General features: G+C 42.8%; 2 protein-coding genes and 1 long non-coding RNA gene across 4 annotated transcripts in view; 2 read left to right on the forward strand and 1 right to left on the reverse strand.

Moving 5' to 3' along the window:
• Positions 1 to 21994, reverse strand: part of LOC140625236 (uncharacterized) — a 36013-nt gene that overhangs the window by 13705 nt on the left and 314 nt on the right. For both annotated transcript variants that reach the window (XR_012024600.1, XR_012024599.1), the window contains exon 2: positions 360 to 548. This is a non-coding gene — a long non-coding RNA (uncharacterized lncRNA). The remainder of the gene's footprint in view (positions 1 to 359; positions 549 to 21994) is intronic.
• Positions 2162 to 21436, forward strand: DYNLT2B (dynein light chain Tctex-type 2B). Its single transcript, XM_072812566.1, has 5 exons — positions 2162 to 2295; positions 5535 to 5668; positions 10480 to 10549; positions 18392 to 18455; positions 21289 to 21436. The coding sequence occupies exons 1-5, from the start codon at positions 2177 to 2179 to the stop codon at positions 21334 to 21336; spliced, it is 435 nt and encodes a 144-aa protein (XP_072668667.1). The 5' UTR covers positions 2162 to 2176; the 3' UTR covers positions 21337 to 21436.
• PCYT1A (phosphate cytidylyltransferase 1A, choline) overlaps positions 21289 to 21994 on the forward strand; it is a 50994-nt gene continuing 50288 nt past the window's right edge. The window contains exon 1 of the mRNA XM_072812555.1: positions 21289 to 21416. The gene's annotated coding sequence lies outside the window, so the exon portion shown is untranslated. The remainder of the gene's footprint in view (positions 21417 to 21994) is intronic.

Here is a 21994-nt window from a genome sequence, read left to right on the forward strand (position 1 = left end):
AGGAATCCCTCCATTACCAGGGGAGGGAGGGCGGGGAAGAGGAGGGGAAAGCAGGGATGCAAGGGGAAGGGGCAAGGAAGGAGCTGGGGCCCCCCCACGGAGGGCTCCAGTCCCCCCACCTGGCTGTTGGCTGCCCCTGTGGGACTCCAGAGGATACCTGCGTCCCCTTCCTTCTCCCACGTCCCAGGACCACCTCACATTCAGAATGGGCTTTCACCCTGGCTGTTTCTCCTCAGTTGAAAGCCACGACTAGCTCTTGGCTTGGCCTCCAATCAGGTTTTGGGCCAAGGGGTTTATGTTAATCTGTTTGTCAGGACAGGGTTAACATTTTGTTAAGAAAACAGTTGTCTGTCCCTTACCTTGTATGTGCCTCTTGAGCATCATCAGGGGATAAAGAGGACGTGGCTGGGACACTTGGATGGCTCAGTGGTTGAGTGTCTGCCTTTGGCTCAGGGTGTAATCCTGGGGTCCCTGGATGGAGTCCTACACCGGGTTCTCGGCAGGGAGCCTCTGTCTCCGTCTGCCTGTGTCTCTGCCTCTCTGTGTTTCTTAAGAATAAATAAATAAAATATTAAAAAAAAAAAAAGAAAGGAGGACGTTGCCTTGTTTATGATCACTCTCAAGAAAAGTAAGCCCATCTTGGGAACAGGTTGTCCTTCAGCTTTCTGTTATAGCAATTGGTGCTTCACTCAGCCCATTCCTCCCCAGCAAAATCTGTTCACTCTTTAGGGCAAGATCTGGGTTTTACTCACTTTTGGATCTATAGGCCCTAGCACAGATGGAATAATAAAATATTTATTGAATTAAATTATGCATCTAATCTGTGTTTGTAGTTGGACCATAGTAGATAGTAGATAGGATGAGAAAAATATAACTGAAGAAATCAGAAACGAGGAGAGAGTCTGCATATTAGGAGTATGATTTGCGGGGCGGCCTGGGTGGCTCAGTGGTTTAGCGCTGCCTTCAGCCCAGGGTGTGATCCTGGAGACCTAGGATTGGGTCCCACGTCAGGCTCCCTGCATGGAGCCTGCTTCTCCCTCTGCCTGTGTCCCTGCCTTTCTCTCTCCCTGTCATTAATAAATAAAATCTTAAAAAAAAAAATAGGAGTCTGATTTGTTAAGGCAGGTGCAACAGCAAGGAGCAGACACTATCTGCCCCCAGGGGACACTGGGTTTCTGTGCCAGGCTAGTCAGTGGCTGCACAACTGCAGCAAAAGATGCGGCTGGTGCTGCTGAGCCAAGGGGCAGTGAAAGCGGGCAGAGTTCAGGCAGCGTTGAGCTGATGCTGGCTGCACACCTAGCCCAAGGCCCTGGCACCCACCCCAGGCTGCTGCTCTGCTGCTCAGTGCCAGGGGAGGGCTCAGCAACCTGGCCAGATCATGAGAGGTCTTATTTGGAGTGGATGCTGGGGAGACGGTCATAAGGAACCACTGAAGGATTTTCAAGCAGAGTAGCGACAAAGGAAAGCCATTCTGGGGACAGGGTGCCGTGTGGACTGGGAAGGTGAAATTCAGGGGACTTTCCTGGAGTCAGGGAGACCAATCTAGGCTCTACTATCAAGAAAACGGATTTTTTATTTTTTTAAGAAAACGGATTGTAAGCCAAAACCCTGAATAGTAAAATTAGTTGGTCTCTCCTGGGCTTTTACAGAAACTACTCCCTTAGCATCCCGATAGGAGGAAGTTTTGCAATTTGTTAACCAACCTAGAGGAAGCCCAATGCATAGTGTGGGGAGTTTCTTTTCCTAGTTTTTGAGGCGTGTAGAGGCTAGGGTGCTGCAATCTTTTAAAACAGGACCAGCAACTGGGGGATACACCTCGAGTCTGCTTCTTTCTGAATCTTGCACTGGATGCACGAGGGGCGACTTCATGTGCAGTTTTCGCGTGTCACGAAATATTCCTTTGATTTTTTTCTCCGATCACTTAAAAATATAAAACCCGTTCCTAAGTCGTGCAGAACGAAAGCAAGGCTGCCCTCGCGCGCGGGTCGCAGCTCGGAGATGGGTCCGGTCCCCGCCCCCCCCCCGGGCCGCCCCGGGCCGCCCCGGGCCGCCCCGGGCCCGCCCGGCAGCTGGTGCGCAGGCGCGGGGAGGGCGGCGGCGGGAGTGCGCAGGCGCGCGGCCGCCCCGGTTGCCCTGGCGACGGCCCCCGCTCCCGCCGCGGAGCCGGAGCGCGGCCATGGCTGCCTCGGCCGGGGCGTCCTTCTCGGTGGGCGCCGCCGCCGCGCTGCCGGGGGCTGAGAAGAACTCGGGAGAGCCCGAGAACACCTACAGTCTGCGGCCTGTTTTCCAGCAAAGGCGGGTAACGGACGGACGGGCCGCGAGGAAGGCGTCCTGCTCCCAGCAGGTCCCGGGTCGTGCGGGCAGAGCTCGCCTGAAGCCGGGGCGTCGGGAACAGGCGCGAGGGCCCGGAGGGAAGGAGCTGGGGGGGAGGGAGGGGAGGAGCTGGGAGAGGGAGGGAGGGGAGGAGCTGCCGGGGGAGGGAGAGGCAGGGCTGGGGGGGAGGGGAGGGGCTGCGGGAGGGAGGGGAGGGGCTGGGGGGAGGGAGAGGCAGGGCTGGGGGGAGGGAGGGGAGGGGCTGGGGGGAGGGAGAGGCAGGGCTGGGGGGAGGGAGGGGAGGAGCTGGGGGGAGAGAAGAGGGGCTGGGGAGAGAGAGGAGGAGCTGGGGGGAGGGAGAGGCGGGGCTGGGGGGAGAGAGGTGGGGCTGGGGAGGAGGGAGAGGAGGGGAGGAGCTGGGGGAGAGGAGGGGAGGCGCTGGGGGGGGAGAGGAGGGGCTGGGGGAGAGAGGAGGGGCTGGGGGTGAGGGAGAGGAGGAGCTGAGAGTGAGGGAGAGGCGGGGCTGGGAGGAGGGAGGGGAGGAGCTGGGGGGAGGGAGGGGAGGAGCTGGGGGAGAGAAGAGGGGCTGGGGGAGGGAGGGGAGGGGAGGAGCTGGGAGGAGGGAGAGGCGGGGCTGGGGGTGGGAGGGAGGGGAGGAGCTGGGGGCAGAGAGAGGAGGGGCTGGGGGAGGGAGAGGAGGGGGCTGGAGGACAGGATGGGAGGGGGGAGAGGTGGGGCTGGAGGGAGAGGCGGGGCAGGGGGGGAGAGGCGGGGCTAGGGGGCGGGGTTAGGGTTGGGAGAAAGGTACTGGGTCGAAGTGGAGCGGGGAGGCAGGGTGGGAGGGAGCGGGGAAGGGGATCGGGCCGGGGCTGGAGAGGATGCGGCTGGAGAGGATGCGGCTTGGCGGTGGGGGTGGGTGGGGGTGGGGGGCCTGGGAGTGGGGGGGCGGGGAGTGGGGGGGCGGGGAGTGGGGCCCGGTCCTTGAGCCTCCAGCCGCTCCGTGCAGCTGAGGACCGACCTGCTGCAGTTGCAGTGCTAGGGCGCCAGGAGCGCTCAGGCTGGCGCAGTGGGGAATGCGTGGTCTGGGACACCCAGGGACACGGGCAGAGGAAAGGAGATGCAAGGAATAGAACCGTAAAGAAGTGCCTGGCGTCGACTGCCATTCAGCCATTTCCCAGGGTTAGTGTGTGCATACGTGTGCGAGAATACGCCTACACCTACGGGGTATGGGACTTGTGTGTGTGCGAAGTCTTAGCCAGGGGTCGTCTGGATGCTCTTGGCGCACCACGGCAGTAGCTTCCCAGGATTCAAGTACGCGGTCTATTGCGCAGGGCCGTCTGCTAGGGCTGTAGGGTCTATCACTAACTTCATTTTCACAAGATAAAAAAAATTAAATAGAAAAATAAAGCCCCTCTCTTGCTTTGAAACCAGATTGCTGAATCAAGTGCTTGGAAAATACTGGAAGCCAGGAACTTTGGTTATAGTGCAATAAAAAGTTTCATGCAGTAGTTTTCTTTTGGGTGGAATGGACATAAAAAAAGATATATTCAGTTATCTTGGTAAAGGTTTCTAAATGCATAGAATGCCTGCAATTCTGCCGTAAAGCAGAACAAGATTCGTAGGAATAATCCTATGAAATTATTTGTGAATTGTTTGAAGAAAACTTTTGACATTTCGCTGAAGATGAGAAAGGATTAAGGGGAAGAGCCAGATACAATATATTTGTAATAGGAAGACCCCTTTCTGAACAGATCAAATCCTGGAAATTTGTCTATGAGTCAAAAGTTCATCTGTGACAATAACTAGGAAAGAAAGCAAAGAAAATACTGTTAAAAAGTAATAAGGGACCACTAGGATTACCAAATTACATATACCTCAAAATCTAAAACATTCTAGTCGCTGGGCACATAATAGACACAACAACTGATACAGTATATGGCCCAGAAAATGAACCTAGTGTTGTAATATATGATAAATAAAACTAAATTGTGGATGGTGTTGTGAAGGTGGGGAAATTAAGGGAGATTTTTTTTTCTCTGTCTTCATTTATTCAATAATCCATTCCTTCCAAACGTATTTATCGCCTACTGCGTGCTCGGTGCTGTTGTAAGAAACGAGGTGATAACAAGTGAACAGAACAGATAGAAATCCCTGCCCTCGGGAGCTTATGTTCTAGCTAGGTAGAAGGACAACAAACAATAATTACAGAAGTGAACTATATAGTGTATGAGATAGTAATAAGTACCAGGAAGTGAGATATAAAGTGATGTGGTAGGAGGGCAATTTGAAGTTTTAGAGAAAGAGGCTAGGGAAAGGGACTTGCATAAAGACTTGAAAGAGGTGAGGGAGGTAGGTGTGCATGTAGAACAGGCTGGTGCTTCAGGCGGAGGTTAAAAGCAAGTGCAGAAGCACTGAGCTTGGCATGCCTGCCGTGGTCAGAGAACATAGGGAAGGCCAGTGGCTGGAGTGGGGAGAACTGGCAGGAAAGTAGTAGAAAACAAGGTCAGAGAGTTTGGTGCGGTAGGTCATATGGGACTGTGCAAGTCACAGTTAGGATGTTGCTTTTACTCTGAGTGAGGTGGGAAGCATTTGGGGTATTTTGAATAGAGGAGGGCCACGATCCAACATGTACTTTAACAGGACCAGTCTAGTTGCTGTGGTGACAACAGGATATGGGGGCAAAGGCAGAGACAGAGGGACTTGTTAGGAGCCATTGTAATCCAGACAGGAGGTGATGGTAGCTTGGATGAAGCTGGTGGCAGTGGGGTGGTGAGAATGATTGAATTTTAGAGTATTCTGAAGGTAGAACTGATAAAACTTGTTCATGAACCAGGATGTAGTTTGTGAGAGAGAAAGGCAAGACTGACTTCAAGTTTTTTGGCCTGGACAACTGAAAGAATGGAGTTACCATTGACTGATAGAGTTTTGGAGAGAGGGGAGGGTTAGAAGCTCAGTGTTGGATGTATGGACTTTGAGTTGTCTGTTAGACACCCAGATGGAATAGGTGTTGGGATTTGTGGTCTGAAGTTCAGGGGAAAGGTCCAGGCCAGAGGTATAAATCATGACTATGACAGTGTTCTTAATTTGTGTATGTCACTTTAATAAGTACGAAAAAGAAAGATTAGATTGTTCTAGTGACAAAAAGCTGGGGGCAGTTCAGCTGTGAAGGTAAACTGGAGTTTTGAAGTTACCAACTAGATGTTTCAAACTGTTTCATTTAGGTTCAGACCCTCTGTGGTTAAAGACTGTATCCATGCCGTGCTTAAGGAGGAGCTGGCAAATGCTGAATACTCTCCAGAAGAAATGCCTCAGCTCACAAAACGGTTATCAGAAATCATTAAAGACAAATTAAAAGGTAATTTCTTCCATGTCTGGTCTTCTCAATTATTTGGTAACTTTTACTCATGTAGGTTTTTGCAGAGATGGTGTGAAATAAAACATTGTATGCAAGCACCATCTGAGAAATTCCAGTATGGGAAACCCAGAAATTATAAGGGCTCCTTTCTCCCCTCATTCTTGGTTGTTTTTCTCAGCAAAATATCAATTCCTTAGCCTGTCATTCATACCCTCACTGTGTGACCTCAGCCCTTCTCTTCAGCTGAGTCCTTAATAGTCGCCATACTTAACTTGTCATGGCTTGATAAGCAAGCCCTCTACATCTACAAAATACCTCATGCTTTTTCTCTGTTCTCTTTATCTCTGTCTCTCTCTTTTTAAAGATTATTTATTTAAGAAAGAGAGCTCACACATATGGGGGGAGGGGTAGAGGAAGAGGGAGAGAATCTTCAAGGGGACTCAGTGCTGAGTGTGGAGTTGGAGGTGGGGCTTGATCTCATGACCTTGAAATCATGACCTGAACTGAAACCAAGAGTCAGATGCTTAACTGACTATCTCCCAAGTGCCCCTCTTTTGTTAGTAATATTATACCATCTGAAAAGTCCTTTCTATCTACCTTTTTAAAATAGAACTTTTTTTTGGAGGGAAGAAAATGTCTTTGTAGCAGTAATACATTTTCATTGTACTAACCTAGACAATCTAGAAAAAGTACAGATTTAAGTTTTTTTTAATTATATAAAATTCCATTACCCAAAGGTAGTTATTATTAATATTTTGGCATACATTTTTCTTAATTTAAGTTTTACAAATTAAAAATATACAAGAGTACAAAGAAAACAGCAATTCTATGTATTTCTATCACCTGGAATTAACCGGTTTCTATATTAGCATTTTTATTTTCACTTTTTTTAAAAAGGAGTTTTTATTTATTTGAGAGAGAGAGAATGAGTGGGAGGAGGAGCAGATGAAGAAGGAGAAGCAGACTTCCTGCTGAGCAAAGAGCCCGACATGAGGCTTGATCCTAGGACCCTGAGATCATGACCTGAGCAGAAGTCAGCTGCTTAACTGACTGAGCCACCCAGGCACCCCTTTATTTTTCCTGTTTTTAATTTGAGAGAGAGAGAGAAAGAGAGAGAGAGCATGAGTGAGGGCAAAAGGAGAGGGAGAAGTAGACTCCCCACTAAGCAAGGAGCCTGACTTGGGACTCAATCTGAGGACCCTGGGATCATGACTGAGCCAAAGGTAGACTCTTAATCCACTGAACCACCCAGGTGCCCCTGCTGAGTTATTTATTTTAGTTCAGATATTACCTGATGAGATTTTGTTGTAAGTTTTTTGAGGAAGGGCTCAGAAATGCTACATTTTCTGGGATTTTTCATGTTTTAGAATGTTTGCCTTTTGCTTTTAAGCCAAAATATATTTTGGATGAATATAATATTTTGAGGTAACAACTTATTTTCTTCAGAGTCTTGTAGACTTTGTTTTTTTTTTTTTTAATTTTTTTTTTTTTTATTTATTTATGATAGTCACAGAGAGAGAGAGAGAGAGGCAGAGACACAGGCAGAGGGAGAAGCAGGCTCCATGCACCGGGAGCCCGATGCGGGATTCGATCCCGGGTCTCCAGGATCGCGCCCTGGGCCAAAGGCAGGCGCCAAACCGCTGCGCCACCCAGGGATCCCTAGACTTTGTTATATTGTCTGGCATTGAAAGTTACTGTAGAGAAATCTAAGGCCACCTGATGTCCTCTGCCTAAAGAATCCCATCCTTAACCTTGATGCTCAATAGCTTTTTTAGAATGTCACTTGATAGTGAGCATTTCATATCTTTCAATCTGTGGTGGTTGTTTTTTTTTCCATATCAGGGAAGTTTTCTTGTATCTCTGAAAACATTTCCTGTTCCATTCATTAGATTCTCTTCTTCAGAACGACAAATACTGATATGTTGAATCATCTTTATCTTCCATATCTATGAGCTTTTCTGTACCATAGTTTCTTCCCTTTCTTTTGATATTTACTTATAATTGTCTTAAGCCAGTAACTCAATTTTCATTTGTGACTGTTCTGTCTCTTGCCATTTTCAATTTATTAGGTCTGCTCTGATATTGTGTGAGTAGTTTGTTTCTTAGGGCTGTGATCTTTCTTTTCATCTTTCTGTTGTTTATAATCTTTTTTTTGTTGTTGTTGTTTATAATCTGATTGAATTCTTATTTTGTTGAATTTATGAGCTGTTTTGTTCTATACAGTGAATCAATTGTGAGGAGTTTCTCTTTGTTTCTTGGTTTATATTATATCCTAAGTTGAGAGGTTTTTTGGTTTGTTTTTGTTTTTTGTCTTTGTCTTTTAAACAGTATGTTTGTTTCTTGTTATCCTTTTGTTTTTCTTGCTGCATTATTGCATATTGCCAGTCAGCTTCTTTCCATTTTACTCTGATGTGGTGTGGTTTTCAGATCTTTTAATTTGCTGTTTTCATAATTGCTCTGACATGGTATGGGTGGATTTCTTTTGTATTCTCCCACCATATCTGAGATTGTTTTATTTTTTCCCTCTACTATGACTTAAGGGTTGGGTATTTAATATTCTAGCTACATGGATATCAGAAAAAGAAGAAGAGAAATGAGTAGAGAAAGGAGGAAGCTCCATGGAGCTGTGTACAGTGTTTTGGGCTCTGTCTCCTGAGATTTTGTTAAGGGTCCTGAATTAGGGTTCGTGTCTCACCTGGGAGGGGGCCTGTAGTCTTGAGATCGTTTGCCTAATTTACTATATAATCCTGGAGCCTTTACTTTGATCAAAAAGAGTTGGCTGTGTTTCAACTTTGTCCATTTCCTTTACTTTTTCTTTTCTCCAAATGTTTCTATTATTCCTTGGTTAGAAAAGGAGGAAGATAAAGATACTCAGTTTTCTTTTCTCCAAATTTGAGGTTAGTGAAAATTTTTGGGATTTTGCCTCTTTAGCAGTATGGTTTCTGGGGAAGCAGCGGAGTTGTATTGGGCTATACCAGTATACTCCAGAATCTCATGTTGTTTTCTTTTCTCCTTTACTGAACAGCTTACAGTTTTCTTTTCTTTCTTTTTTTTTTTTAAAGATTTATTTATTTATTTATTCATGATAGTCACAGAGAGAGAGAGAGAGAGAGAGAGAGGGAGGCAGAGACACAGGCAGAGGGAGAAGCGGGCTCCATGCAGGGAGCCCGATGTGGGATTTGATCCCGGGTCTCCAGGATCGCGCCCTGGGCCAAAGGCAGGCGCCAAACCCCTGCGCCACCCAAGGATCCCTACAGTTTTCTAAATACTCCATACTCTATGCCTTTGTACATGCTATTTCCTCTCTGTAGAATGAAGACTTTGTCTGCCTGATAAATTCCCATTTGTCTTTCAAGGCTCAGCTCATTTATCACATTTTCCAAGAAGTCTCTTCTGGTCGTCCCTTCTCCACTGTCCAGACAAGGGAAGGAGATGCCAGCTCTGTGTTCCTATGTATCTTATACATGCTACTCTTGGAATTATTATTATTATTATTATCATTATTTTTTTTTAAGATTTTATTTATTTATTCATGAAAGACACACACAGAGAGGCAGAGGCACAGGCAGAGGGAGAAACAGGCTCCATGCAGGGAGCCTGATGTGGGACTCGATCCCGGGACTCCAGGATCACACCCTGGGCCAAAGGCAGGTGCTAAACTGCTGAGCCACCCAGGAATCCCTATTTTTTAAAGATTTTACCTATTTATTCATGAGAGACACAGAGAGAGAGACAGAGACATAGGCAGAGGGACAAGCAGGCTTCTTGCAGGCCCGATGTGGGACTCGATCCCGGGACTCCAGGATCATGCCCTGAGCCAAAGGCAGACGCTCAACTGCTGAGCCACCCAGGCGTCCCTACTCTTAGAATTATTAATATGATGCTTTTTCATTTTATTCCTCATGTTTGCCTTCCCAAATACCATATGTTCTTCAAAGCAAGAAGAGTGTCTTGTTTATCTTTGTGTTTTGAGAACCTACCAGCACCTGACTTAGAGTAGGAGAGAAAGGAAGGAAGCTGAGATCTATTGAGAAACTAGTACGTATCAGTACTGTTCTAGATGTTTTACATATTACTTATGAAAATCAATGAAGGGCAACCTCACTAAAATGGAGCTGGGAAGCCAAAAGGGGGAGCTCTACTACTGTACCACTCCTTATCAGCCCAACAGGAAGAAGTTTGTACTTTTTACGGTCCCAGCAGGAGGAAGAGAGATTTTCTACTTGCCCCAGCAATAGCCCTGCCAATGAGAGACTGTCACAGTTCCAGCAATGAAAAGCCACGACACTTTCAACTCCTGGGTGACTTTTTGTCTATAACAAACAAAACCTCCCAACCTCCTCCTTTCCACTATGAAAGAATTAGCTGCTTCTTTGTTTTGTAGACTTGCCTATGGTTTTGCTGTAACTTTCATTTCCTGAATAACAATTCTTTGCCCTTCCTGACTAAATCCATTATTTTTGCTGGTAAAATAACTGAAGTTTTATTTTTAAGGTCAATGTACTAGATCTTATCTCATCTCACCTCACAACATCCCCCAGGAGGTAGGTAATAATTTTCCTATTTAACAGATGAGGAAGAGTTAAGCCAAAGAAGGTAAACAACTTGTCTAAGGTTACGTACTTGGTAAGATAACTGACTTACTTACCAAATAAAATTTGTCCTCAAGTCCTTCTGACTCCCAAGCTTATCATCCTACTCAGTCAGTGCTTGTGGACTGAATGCCTATGTCCGTTTCTAGGCAAATTTACCTTCATTAAATAACTTTTACCACTTTTACTTATAGATACCTTTCTTATTTTTCTTTCTAGAAATGGGATTTGACCGATATAAAATGGTGGTACAAGTAGTGATTGGAGAACAAAGAGGTGAAGGAGTATTGTGAGTACTTGGTTTTTCCTTCTTGTTTTTATTCTTAAATGTTTCTTTTTTTTTTTTTTAAAGATTTTATTTATTTATTCATAGAGACAGAGAGAGAGAGAGGCAGAGACACAGGCAGAGGGAGAAGCAGGCATCATACAGAGAGCCTGACGTGGGACTCGATCCAGGGTCTCCAGGATCATGCCCTGGGCTGCAGGCAGCGCTAAACCGCTGTGCCACCGGGGCTACCCCTTAAATGTTTCTTATTAGATATTCTTTCTCCTGACAAGTTAGTAAGATTGTGTATTTGTAAGAGTGAGAGGGAAGGACAGCATAACAAAATGCGGCTGTGAACCAAAAAGATCCTGGTACTGAACAGTGTGGTTGACAGTGTGGGTGAGCTCCGTGAGGTGATTCACTTTTTGTGCTATCTGTGGGCCAGTACGTCTTTTAGGGTTTATGTATATTATGCTCCTAAGTAGAGTATGGCAGTGTATATATATACTTCTTCTTAAATTCCTTCTTGCCTGGCTTTTGTGCCTGTCATTCCAAATGAATTTTTTTAAAATTGTTTAAGACCTCCTTTTTTTTTTTAAAGTATATCCTTTTTTTTTTTTTTAAGATTTTTATTTATTTATTCATGAGAATACACAGAGAGGAGAGAGAGAGAGAGGCACAGGGAGAAGCAGGCTCCATGCAGAGAGCCCGATGTGGGACTCGGTCCCAGGTCTCCAGGATCATGCCCTGAGCTGTAGGCGGTGCTAAACCGCTGAGCCACCCGGGCTGCCCTGTTTAAGACCTCCTTATTAGCATCTATAGTAGTCCTTAGCTCTGTTCTTGACCTGGGCTTCTATTTCTTTCTATTCATTCTAGGGTTTTTTGGCTCTGATTTCACTTATCTAACTTGTTTCTCTTCTGTTTTTCTAACTGATTATTCTCCTTCCTTCCCTGGTTCCTCTTTCTCCGCTACATTGCCAGCTGTGAGCTTTCTTCAAGGCTCAGTTCTTGTTCTTTTGCTCTGCTCAGTGCTTTTTCAATGAGCTCATTCATTCTCATGACCTCAAACTGTCGTTTGTGTATTGGTGAGTTCAAAATCTGTATTTCCTGCCTTTTTCTATGCCCAAGTGTTAATCTCCTGTTTCCCAGGGCCCTTGGGTGGCTCAGCTGGTTAAGCATCTAACTTTGGCTCAGGTCATGATCCCAGGGCCCTGGGATTGAGCCCCATGTCTGAGCAGGGAGCCTGCTTCTCCTTCTCCTTCTGCCCCGCCTCCCCACTTGTGTGCTGTCTCTCACTTTGCTCTCTCCCTCAAATAAATAAATAAAATCTTAAACAAAAAAATAATCTTTAAAAAAATCTCCTGTTTCCCTTTGCAAACAGTACTTTGTATAGTATTTTATAAGAAAGTATTAAAATATTTGTTGAATGAGTTTTAAAAATACCTTGTGGATATTATTACTGAGAATTTTTACTATAGAATATTAATTTGGAAGGGACTGTGAATATGTTCTAGTGTCTACTCCTCTTTATTTTTTTTATTTATTTTTATTTTTTTATACTCCTCTTAATCTATAGATGATGCTTAGGAGGGTCAGTATGATTTTCCCCAAATTATTTATCTGACTGGTGTTAGGTAAACTAATAGAGCCTAGCCTTCTGGCTTCTGGCACAGACTCTTCACCATTGTTCCCCCTACCATTTGGTCAAAAGTCTTCAGGAGATTTTCACCTCAGAGACATCACTTCAGATTCGACACGTTCAAATCAGTTGCACCATCAGTTAGCCTGCCATTTCTCTGTCTTTCATGGTCTTAGAAATATTGTTAACTTTGGCTTACAACCTTGACTTCCTCTTTTGTCATAGTTAGCCGTTACACTCTCCCACTGCATGCACTATGATCTGGATGCCAAGGTTATGTAGCAGCCCCTTATCAGCATTGCCAGACTCTGGTCTGTCTCCTCTACAATTCATTTTATATACAAGACCAATCTCTCATTTTCTTTCTGTAAACTCTTTAGAGTTTATTTTAAGCCCTGTCAAATATAAACTCCTTAAACTGGTTATGTTTCACTTTGCTAAACATGATACAGCCAAACTCTAAAGTATAGTATTCAAGGCCACCCTGCTCCTTTTTTAAAACTTTTATCTAAAATTTCAAACATGCAAAAGTACAAGGGCTAAGGAACTCCCTTTTACTATTACTTAGTTTCAAAGTTTATCAGCAAATATGGATGCTGTTTTATTTATACCTACTCTCCTTGTCCCACCAGATTATTTTGAAGCAAATTCCAGTCACCATACCATTTCATTTGTAAATACAACAGTATACGATATCTCTAAGTTATAGGAACCCTTTTTAACACAACAAAATACCATCACATCTAAAATATTGTTGATCCCTAATATTATACAATATTCAGTTAGTGTTCAGATATTCCCAGTTGTCTCATATACAGTTGACTCTTGTGCACAATATGGGATTTAGAGGTGCTGCACAGTCAAAAATAACTTTATATATGCATATAGCTTTGACCCCCCCAAAACTTAACATTAATAGCCTACTGTTGACCGGAAGCCTTACTGATAACATAAATAGTGGATTAATACCTATCTTATATAGGTATTATATACTGTATTCTTATAATAAAGTAAGCTTATGAAAAGAAAATGGTATTGTTATTTAAAAAATCATAAGGAAAAGAAAATCATAAGGAAGAGAAAATACATTTACAGTACTGTGCTGTATTTATTGAAAAAACATCTGCAATATAAGTGGACCTGTGCAGTTCAAACCCAAGTTGTTCAAGGATCAACTATGTATATGTATGTTTTTTTTTTTTTTTTACAGTTTGTTCAGATCAGAATCCATGTAAAGGCCACACACTGCATTTAGTTGATACATCTCTTACATTTATTTTAATCAATTATTTTCTTTCTCTTTCTCTCTTTTTAACCTTGCCATTTAATTGTTGAAGAAGTTGGGTTATTTGTCATGTAGAGTTTCCTACATTCTGACGTTTGCTGATTTCATCTCATTTATTTATTTTCAGGATTTTTATGTTTTAGATTGTAATCTAGTACTACTGTATTTATTTTATTGCTTCATGTTCTAACTTTGGCCATGGGCAGCTCTTTTGGTGGCCTCTTGTGTCCCTTTGGTATACCCTAGTATTGTGGGTGGTTTTTTTTTTTTTTTTTTTTTCTAAGATTTAGTTTAATTTAGAGAGAGAGAGCAAGGAGGGGGGAGGTCAGGTAAATAAAGGGAGGGAGAGAGAGGAAGAATCGTTAGGTAGACTCTACACTGAGTGCAGAGTGTGTTGTGGGGCTTGATATCATGACCCCAACATTATGACCCAAGCCAAAATCAAGAGTCAGACACTTAACCAACTGAGCCACTCAGGTGCTCCTATTGTGGGGTTTTTGAGTACTTCCTTACTTTTTGGCACTATAAGATGCTTCTCAATCTTATTCATTCCCTGCCCCAACCTTATAATCAGCCATTTCTCCAAGGAGCTCTGGTTCATTTTATTGGAAAATGACATTAGAAACTAACATCTGGACACTAGATGTGGCCGTTAATTTTTTAAATATTGCTTCTGCTCTATTTGCTCTTTTTGTCCTTTTTGGACTCCAATCACCTATATTTGGATTGAGATGCCCTTTTTACTGTATTCCACATGTCTCTTATACTCTAAGTTTTTATGTTTTTTTTCTCTGTGCTTCCTTTTGGATATGTTTCTATTGATTTTTCAGTTGACTAATTCTCTTTTCTGTTGTGTCTTCTGTTATCCAGCCCACTGACTGAATTCTTAATATCAGTTATTATATTTTTCAGGTTGAGAATCTCCATTAATTCTTTTTTATAGATTCCATTCTCTAGTAAAATAATAATAATAATAATTTAATTATTTAATAATAATTTTATTATTATTATTGTTATTGAATACCACACAGCTTTATTTATTTTTATGTTTTAAAGAGATTTCTTTGAGAGAGAGAGAGAGAGAGAGAGCATGAGCAAGGGGAGGGAGCAGAGGGAGAGGGAATGGGAAGAGAGAATCTCAAGCAGACTCCCCACTGAGTGCAGAGCCTGACGTGGGGCTCTGTCTGAGGACCCTGAGATCATGACCTGAGCTGAACTCAAGAATCAGGTGCTTAATCAACTGAGCCACCCAGGCACTCCTATATGAGGTTTATTTGAAGAATTTATGTAAGAGATTTCTGAATTTGCCCCAATGAGGGAAGAAGGGGCCTTTCTCTCATGCCTGTTACTAAAGTATAAATAAAGACAATTGCTGATCAGGGGTGCCTGGGTGGCTCAGTCAGTTTTGTGTCTGCCTTTGGCTCAGGTCATGATCCTAGGGTCCTGGGATCAGGCCTCACATTGGGGATGTGGGGGGCTTGCTTTTCCCTCTGCCTACCACTCCCCCTGTGGCCCCCCCCCCCGTCGAGTAAATAAATAAAAATCTTTAAAAAAACAAAGACGATTGCTGATCAAACTTACACACTGTTGACAAATAGTTTTTAGCCCCTATTTTAGTTATTGTGATTATCAGAGGAAAAGAACTTTTCCTAAGACACTAAACTGCAAAGGGCAGGCAGTGTTGGAATGAATTCCCCTCAGTGATACCAGACCACTCTGGAAAATACATTTTCAGGCTCCTTCTCATCGCCCAAGGCAGCAGCAAATCCTGTCACCTCCTTTTGGCCAAAGCAGCCAAAGATTTAAAAGTCTTTGGTTCATAGATGGCTGGGTCCACTCTTAGCTCCACCTGGCATTTAATTGACAGTGAATGTTGGGTACTTCAAACCATGTTCCTGGGAGACAGAGTTCAATGAATCCAGTGTCCTCACGTTCCTCTTCTTTGGTCTGCACTTTTGTGCATTTCACGAATACTATGGTCATGGTTCTGACCACTGGCCTGTAGCACTGCACATGCTGCATCACCTCCTGGACCCACCGGTAGCAATCAGTGAGGCCAGTGAAATTATTTATGTTTTTCATCCTCCGTCTCTCCTCCGTTTATACATTTTGGTCAGAGCAGTTATTTTAAAGTCATTGTCTGCTTACTCTAGTATCTTTTTTTTTTTTTTTTTTTCACTTTAGTATCTTGATCATGTGTGATTCTTTCCATTGATTTTTTTTTCCTTGGTAATTCTTTATGTGGCTCTGTCAGCATGCCTGGTTTAAATCTTGGACCTTATGTCAAAAAATGGTAGAACCTTCAGATAATGTGATTTTCTTCCAGAAAAAGTTTCGTCTTTCCTTTTCTATTCAGGTAGACTATGGACTGCTTACCTTAATCCAGTCAGGTACTAAGCAGAGTTGAGGTTAGGTGGCAATTTTGATTCGAGGTTCCCTCTACCTTCAGTTCACCTTTCTTTCTTGAATGTAGCCCTCCAGATCTTTCAACTAAGAACCTGTCACGCCCATTGAGACCCCCACTCCCATCAGGTACCAACTTTTTTCTTTTTTTTTTTTTAAGGTACCAACTTTTATACTTGTCTCCTCATTATAAAACTACTCTTTACTTCAAAGTTTTTTTTTCATTCAGTGTTTTGGTTTCCTATTGCTGCTGTAAAAAATTATCACTGACACCTAGCTGGTTCAGTCGGAAGAGAATACGACTCTTTATCTCAAGATTATGAGTTTGAGCCCATGTTGAGTGTAGAGATGACAATAAACAAATAAGTAAATAAAATTATCACAAACCCTCTAGCATAAACATATTATTTTACATTTCTGGAGATCATAAATCCAAAATGGGTTTCGTTCAGCAAAAATCAAGGTATTGGATTGACTGCATTCCTTCTGGAGGTTCTGTGGGAAAATCCATTCCTTTGACTCTTCCAGCTTCTAGAAATAGCATTCTTTAGCTTATAAACCCTTCCTCCATCTTCAAAGCCAGCAGCATAGCATCTTTAAATGTTTCTCTGACTCTCTCACCTCCTTCTTTCTTTTATAATATGGACCCTTGTGATTACAATGAACCCACCTGAATAATCCAGGATACTCTTCCCATCTCAGGATCGTTAATCATATATCTGTAAAACTGTCTCTCTTTTTTGCTATATAAGGTAACATTCACGGGTTTTGGGGGGCAGGACATAGATATATTTAGTGTGAGGGCCATTATTTTGCCTGCCACACTTGGCTATCAGTTTCAGAATTCAGCACATGTCTTGAGAGGAAAACCAACCATGTGAATGGCTTTCCAGTGATCTTGGTCCCTCAAGTCTCCAATTTATCTCCCTAACCCTGCAAGTCTGCCAACAGTCCCGCTGGTTTCTTTTTCCCGAGTAGTTGATTGTCTAGCTGAGCCAAGCCTGGGTTCTTAGCTTCTAATCCTGTGCCTGGACTTGGCAAATGCCCCAGGGAGAATTCTGATGCAGGAAAGGAGCTTAACCTCCTTGCAGTTCACCTCTCTCTGGAATTTTGGCTCCCCTAGTCTTACTTGCTTTAGCTGCATTCTGATTCATTTTATCCAGCCTTGCTAATTAATCTTGGTGGGAACATTGGCCTGCTACAAACCGTTCCATCATGTTTCTTCTGAGTCCTTTTGACACAAATATATATATATATACTTGAATTATAGCATTTTTTTTTCTGTAGAGTCCAGGCTTTGAGTGTGACTCAAATATCATAATTTCCTCTACCAGTTACTACTGTGCATTTAAGTTGTTTCCATTATTTATTTATTAAAAAAATTGTTTTTAAGTTATCTCTGTACCTAACATGGAGCTGGAACCCACAACCTGGGAGATCAAGAGTTGCATATTCCACTGACTGAGCCAGCCAGGTGCCCCATCAATTGTTTCCATTTTTTTTTTTTTAATTTTTTTTTATTTATTTATGATAGGCACACAGTGAGAGAGAGAGAGAGGCAGAGACACAGGCAGAGGGAGAAGCAGGCTCCATGCACCGGGAGCCCGATGTGGGATTCGATCCCGGGTCTCCAGGATCGTGCCCTGGGCCAAAGGCAGGCGCCAAACCGCTGCGCCACCCAGGGATCCCTCCATTTTTTAATTAGCTTTTGTTTTTGCATAACATTCTTATTCAAGATTTGGGGAGAGAATGGCTAATTTGAGAATTCAGAAGTACATAGGAAATCTGTAGAGATAATACTGGGTTTATTTTATTTTATTTTTATTTTTTTAAATTTTTATTTATTTATGATAGTTACACACAGAGAGAGAGAGAGAGAGAGGCAGAGACACAGGCAGAGGGAGAAGCAGGCTCCATGCACTGGGAGCCCGACGTGGGATTCAATCCCGGGTCTCCAGGATCACGCCCCGGGCCAAAGGCAGGCGCTAAACTGCTGCGCCACCCAGGGATCCCTAATACTGGGTTTAGAACTAGTTAGAAGATTGAGTTCTAGTTCAGGGTTTGTCCCTTTCTTTTCTGGAACTCTACAAAATTATCAGGTTGATATAAATAATCTATTGGGTACTTTCCAGACCTGTTTTTTCATATTATGCAGGATGGAGCCCATTTGAGTTGTAAGTCTTAGGTATTACTTCCTCTAAAAGTTATACAAAAATATTTTGGCTGAAGTAATCTGTAACAGCTTCCCATCCAGGATTTCAGAGTATTGACCCCTGAAGCTGTCAGGCAGCTGGTCAGAGTCTGAGATTGCCACAGCCCCTGGGCTGTCACTGCCAGTGACATCTATGATTCCAATCCCTTCTAGTTTACTCAGTATATTCTGCTGTAGGAACAGGATTTTCTGTGTGCCACCCTGTGAAAAGTTGGCAGCATTGATATATAAGAATGTATCAAGGAAAACTTTTGCTCATGGCAAATAGGTGGTACAGTTCAGATCCCTGTTATATTACTTACAGTTTTTCATTCTTGTACTTTTCAGCATGGCTGCTCGCTGTTTCTGGGATGCTGACACTGACAACTACACTCATGATATTTTCATGAATGTAAGTCTATTTGAAAGCCTTTTTTTTTTCCTTTCCAAGGACATGTGGACATTTCAAGTCAAATTAATAAGATATGAGGACACTTTAGTTTTAGATGTTTGTCTTAGACTCCTTCTAGATGAAATGATTTTGCTGTTTCTTTACTGTGTTACTAAAGCAGAAGAAAAAAATAAAGCAGAAGTATGCGCTGCTGATAGGCAAGGAGACTTGTAGGTGTACAGATGATATAACTCTTCACAGGTTTGATTTTGAGAATATCATATAGTTTATTTAGTGCTAACAGACATGTGGCACTTGGCTAACTATAAAGATAATGGGGTGGCAGGGATTCACGAGCAAAGGTGATTTTCATTAAGTAATAAAATTATTTTATCTTAAAGCTGTTTCTCAAAACTAAGCAAAAATAAAGAGAAATTTTTAAAAAGAGGTTTCACTTAAACATAGGTATGTTATTGACTGAATGTTTTATTTATTTTAATCATATGCTGTTATACTTGCCTCCAGAAATGATCCCTTTCTCTATCCAAATGCTCTTAGGTTGTGAATTAATAGAGTCAGAATTGAAGTATAGTAGAATAGAACAGAAACTTGGTTGAGTGATTAGGAAAGGGGTTCCATTTCCAGCTCTGTAACTTTCTAATTGAATGACTTTAGGTAAATCATTGGACTTTTCTGATTCTATCAGTAACATTAGGAAGCTGTACTGGATTTTCCCAAAGAATGGCTGTGGCTATCTAAAAATAATTGGGGAAACTTGCTTAAAATACAGATGCCAAGACTCTACTCAAGTAGATTCTGATCAAATAAGTGTTGAATCAATGAATCTGAATTTTTAAAAAAGTTCTCCACATGATTGTGCTTACTGCCAGGTTTGGAAGCTGCTTATGCCAATGATCTCAAGATACCTTTTAGCTCTAAAACTCTATGGTCCTACCAAAGTTTCATTTTATACTCAGCTCCCCTAGGGATCAAGGACTGAATAGTAGAAAGTACTATCCACATACTAAAAAGTATGAATACTAAAAAGTACTATCAACATAAGCATTGTTGAATCGCTGCACTCAGAGATCTCCATTTATCAGATCTCTAAGGGAAGGGTCAAGCTAAGGTGGTTTTTCCTGCTTTTTGGAGTTATTGAGTCCTTATACAATTCATTCAGCAAATATTCTTTTTTTAAAAAAATATTTTATTTATTTGAGAGGGGTGGGGGCAGAGGAAGAGGAAGAGGCAGAGGCAGGCTCCTTGCTGGGAGCCTGATGTGGGACTCTATCCCAGAACGCCAGGATCTTGACCTGAGCCAAAGGCAGATGCTCAACCACTGAGCCACCCAGGTGCCCCCATTCAGCGAATATTTTGAGCTCCTATTAGGTGCCATCCTCCCCTGGAGGTGCTAGGGATAAAGTGATGAATAAGACAGATAAGGAGGGTAGCCCGGATGGCTCAGCGGTTTAGCGCCTGCCTTCAGCCCAGGGCATGATCCTGCAGACCTGGGATCGAGTCCCATGTCAGGCTCCCTACATGGAGCCTGCTTCTCCCTCTACCTGTATCTCTGCCTCTCTCTCTCTCTGTCTCTCATGAATAAATAAAATCTTAAAAAAAAAAAAAATAAGGAGAATTCTGGGCAGTGCTGTAGAACGGTGGCCAAAGTGGGATCCACAGACCAGTGCCAGTCCTTAGGCTGTTTGTTTACAGATCCTTCTTGAGAAAAGTACATAAATAGAATGTAAGAGGTTAGAAACTCTTACAGGAATTTGACAATTTTATATTGATTAAATCTAATAGTAAAATGTTGAGGCTATACTTTGCATGTTACTTTTTTCATTTCATTTTCCTACTTAGCAATTTTTATTGTATCTTACAAAAATATCAGTCCATAAGGGCCAGGAAATTAAAAATAAAAACAAGTTTCTCTCCACAGACAGCACTGTTGTAGAACACAGCTCACAGTTATCCCACCCAAGGAGGCAGGGACCTGGGCTAGCCAAAGAATTTTATTTTGGCTGGTAATCAGATACTTGAGTTCAGATTTTTTTTCCCAATACACCAGGCTGGAGGTGAGATTTGCTGGTCTCTGAGGCAGGTGGAACTCCTATAATAATTACCTAAAAACTGTTGTAAAAAGTTTAACTGGGATCTGGAAAACATTTTGTGAATCTGAGTTAAAAGATGGCTAAATGAATTTTATCAATTAAGAATAAACACCCAGAAACCATTTGCCCTTACCAAGAATTTATGACAAAGTGCTGTTATGTTTTTTTAAGATTTATTTGAGAGAGGGAGAAAGAATGAGAACACACAGGGGGAAGGGCAGGGGGAGAGAATCCTGAGCAGACACCATGTGGTGCGTAGAGCCCATTGTGGGTTTGGGCTCGATGTCATGACCCTGAGATCATGACCTGAGCTGAAATCAAGAGTCCATGCTTAACCCACTGAGCCACCCAGGCACCCCAACATGCTGTTATTTTTAGCTGTGATGTTATAGTTACACATTTACTCCAGGAAACTCAAAGCATTTTGTAATTGTTATTTCTGTGATAAATCAGGAAAAATGGGAATACCTATGAGTATGAATTACAAAAAATTCATTACTTTGCATTTTACTTCTATCTTCAGAAAATCTAATTTTTCACCCATCCTACCCCTTGAGCAAGCAAGCAACATTATAGCTAGACTCTGGGAACCCTCTGCGTATTGAAGAAGTTAAAAACCTTCATGATTGAAAATTGGCGGGATCTGAGATGATGTTCATTTCGATTGCCTTTGCTGTCCGTAGCACTTCATTAGTACTAACATTCAGGATTTGTGTGTGTTTTCTGTTTTGTTTGCATTTTAGGACAGTTTATTCTGTGTTGTAGCGGCATTCGGCTGTTTCTACTATTGAATCTTTGAAAAGTTGGATAAAGATATGACCATGAAGAAATATGAACTTTTTTATGTTGTTAAGATCTCAACAAAATAAAGGTAATTTGGCATTTTGGCAACTGAGTCTATTCAGTTTTAGGTCTTCTATTTTAGTGTTTTGTTATAATATGTTCTTATGGTATTTGGAAAGTGGGGAAAAAAAATCTGTATTTCAATTGTTCAGGCATAACCAATTGTAAATATTTGGGTGTGTTGTCTACCAGCGGTTTATTTTTTTATTTTCAGAGTTCAAAAAAAGCATCCACACAATTCTGTACCCTGATTTTTCACTCCTCATGACACCGTGTGCCAGTATTCATGTCATTTTATTTCCGTCACGGTTTTCATAAGCATTGTTGAGTCGCTGCACTCATTCCACTGGGTCATGCCGTTAGTTTTCTTTGCCATTTCCGTACTGAGGGACTGATTATAAGTTCTCACTCTTCTAACTCAACACCGAGATGACTCTGCGCATCAAGGCTCTTTCGCACGGCCCTCACGGCCCTCACGGCCGCCGCCCCGCCCCCGCCCCCTGCCCGTGTCTGCCCGGCTCCTGCCGCGGCGCCTCACAGCGCTCACGGGTCGAGGGGAAGGGTCCCGGCTCCGGCCCGATGCCTCCCGGGGCTCCGGAGCCGAGG

The sequence above is a fragment of the Canis lupus genome, chromosome 35, assembly GCF_048164855.1.
Source record: "Canis lupus baileyi chromosome 35, mCanLup2.hap1, whole genome shotgun sequence".
NCBI lineage: Eukaryota > Metazoa > Chordata > Mammalia > Carnivora > Canidae > Canis > Canis lupus.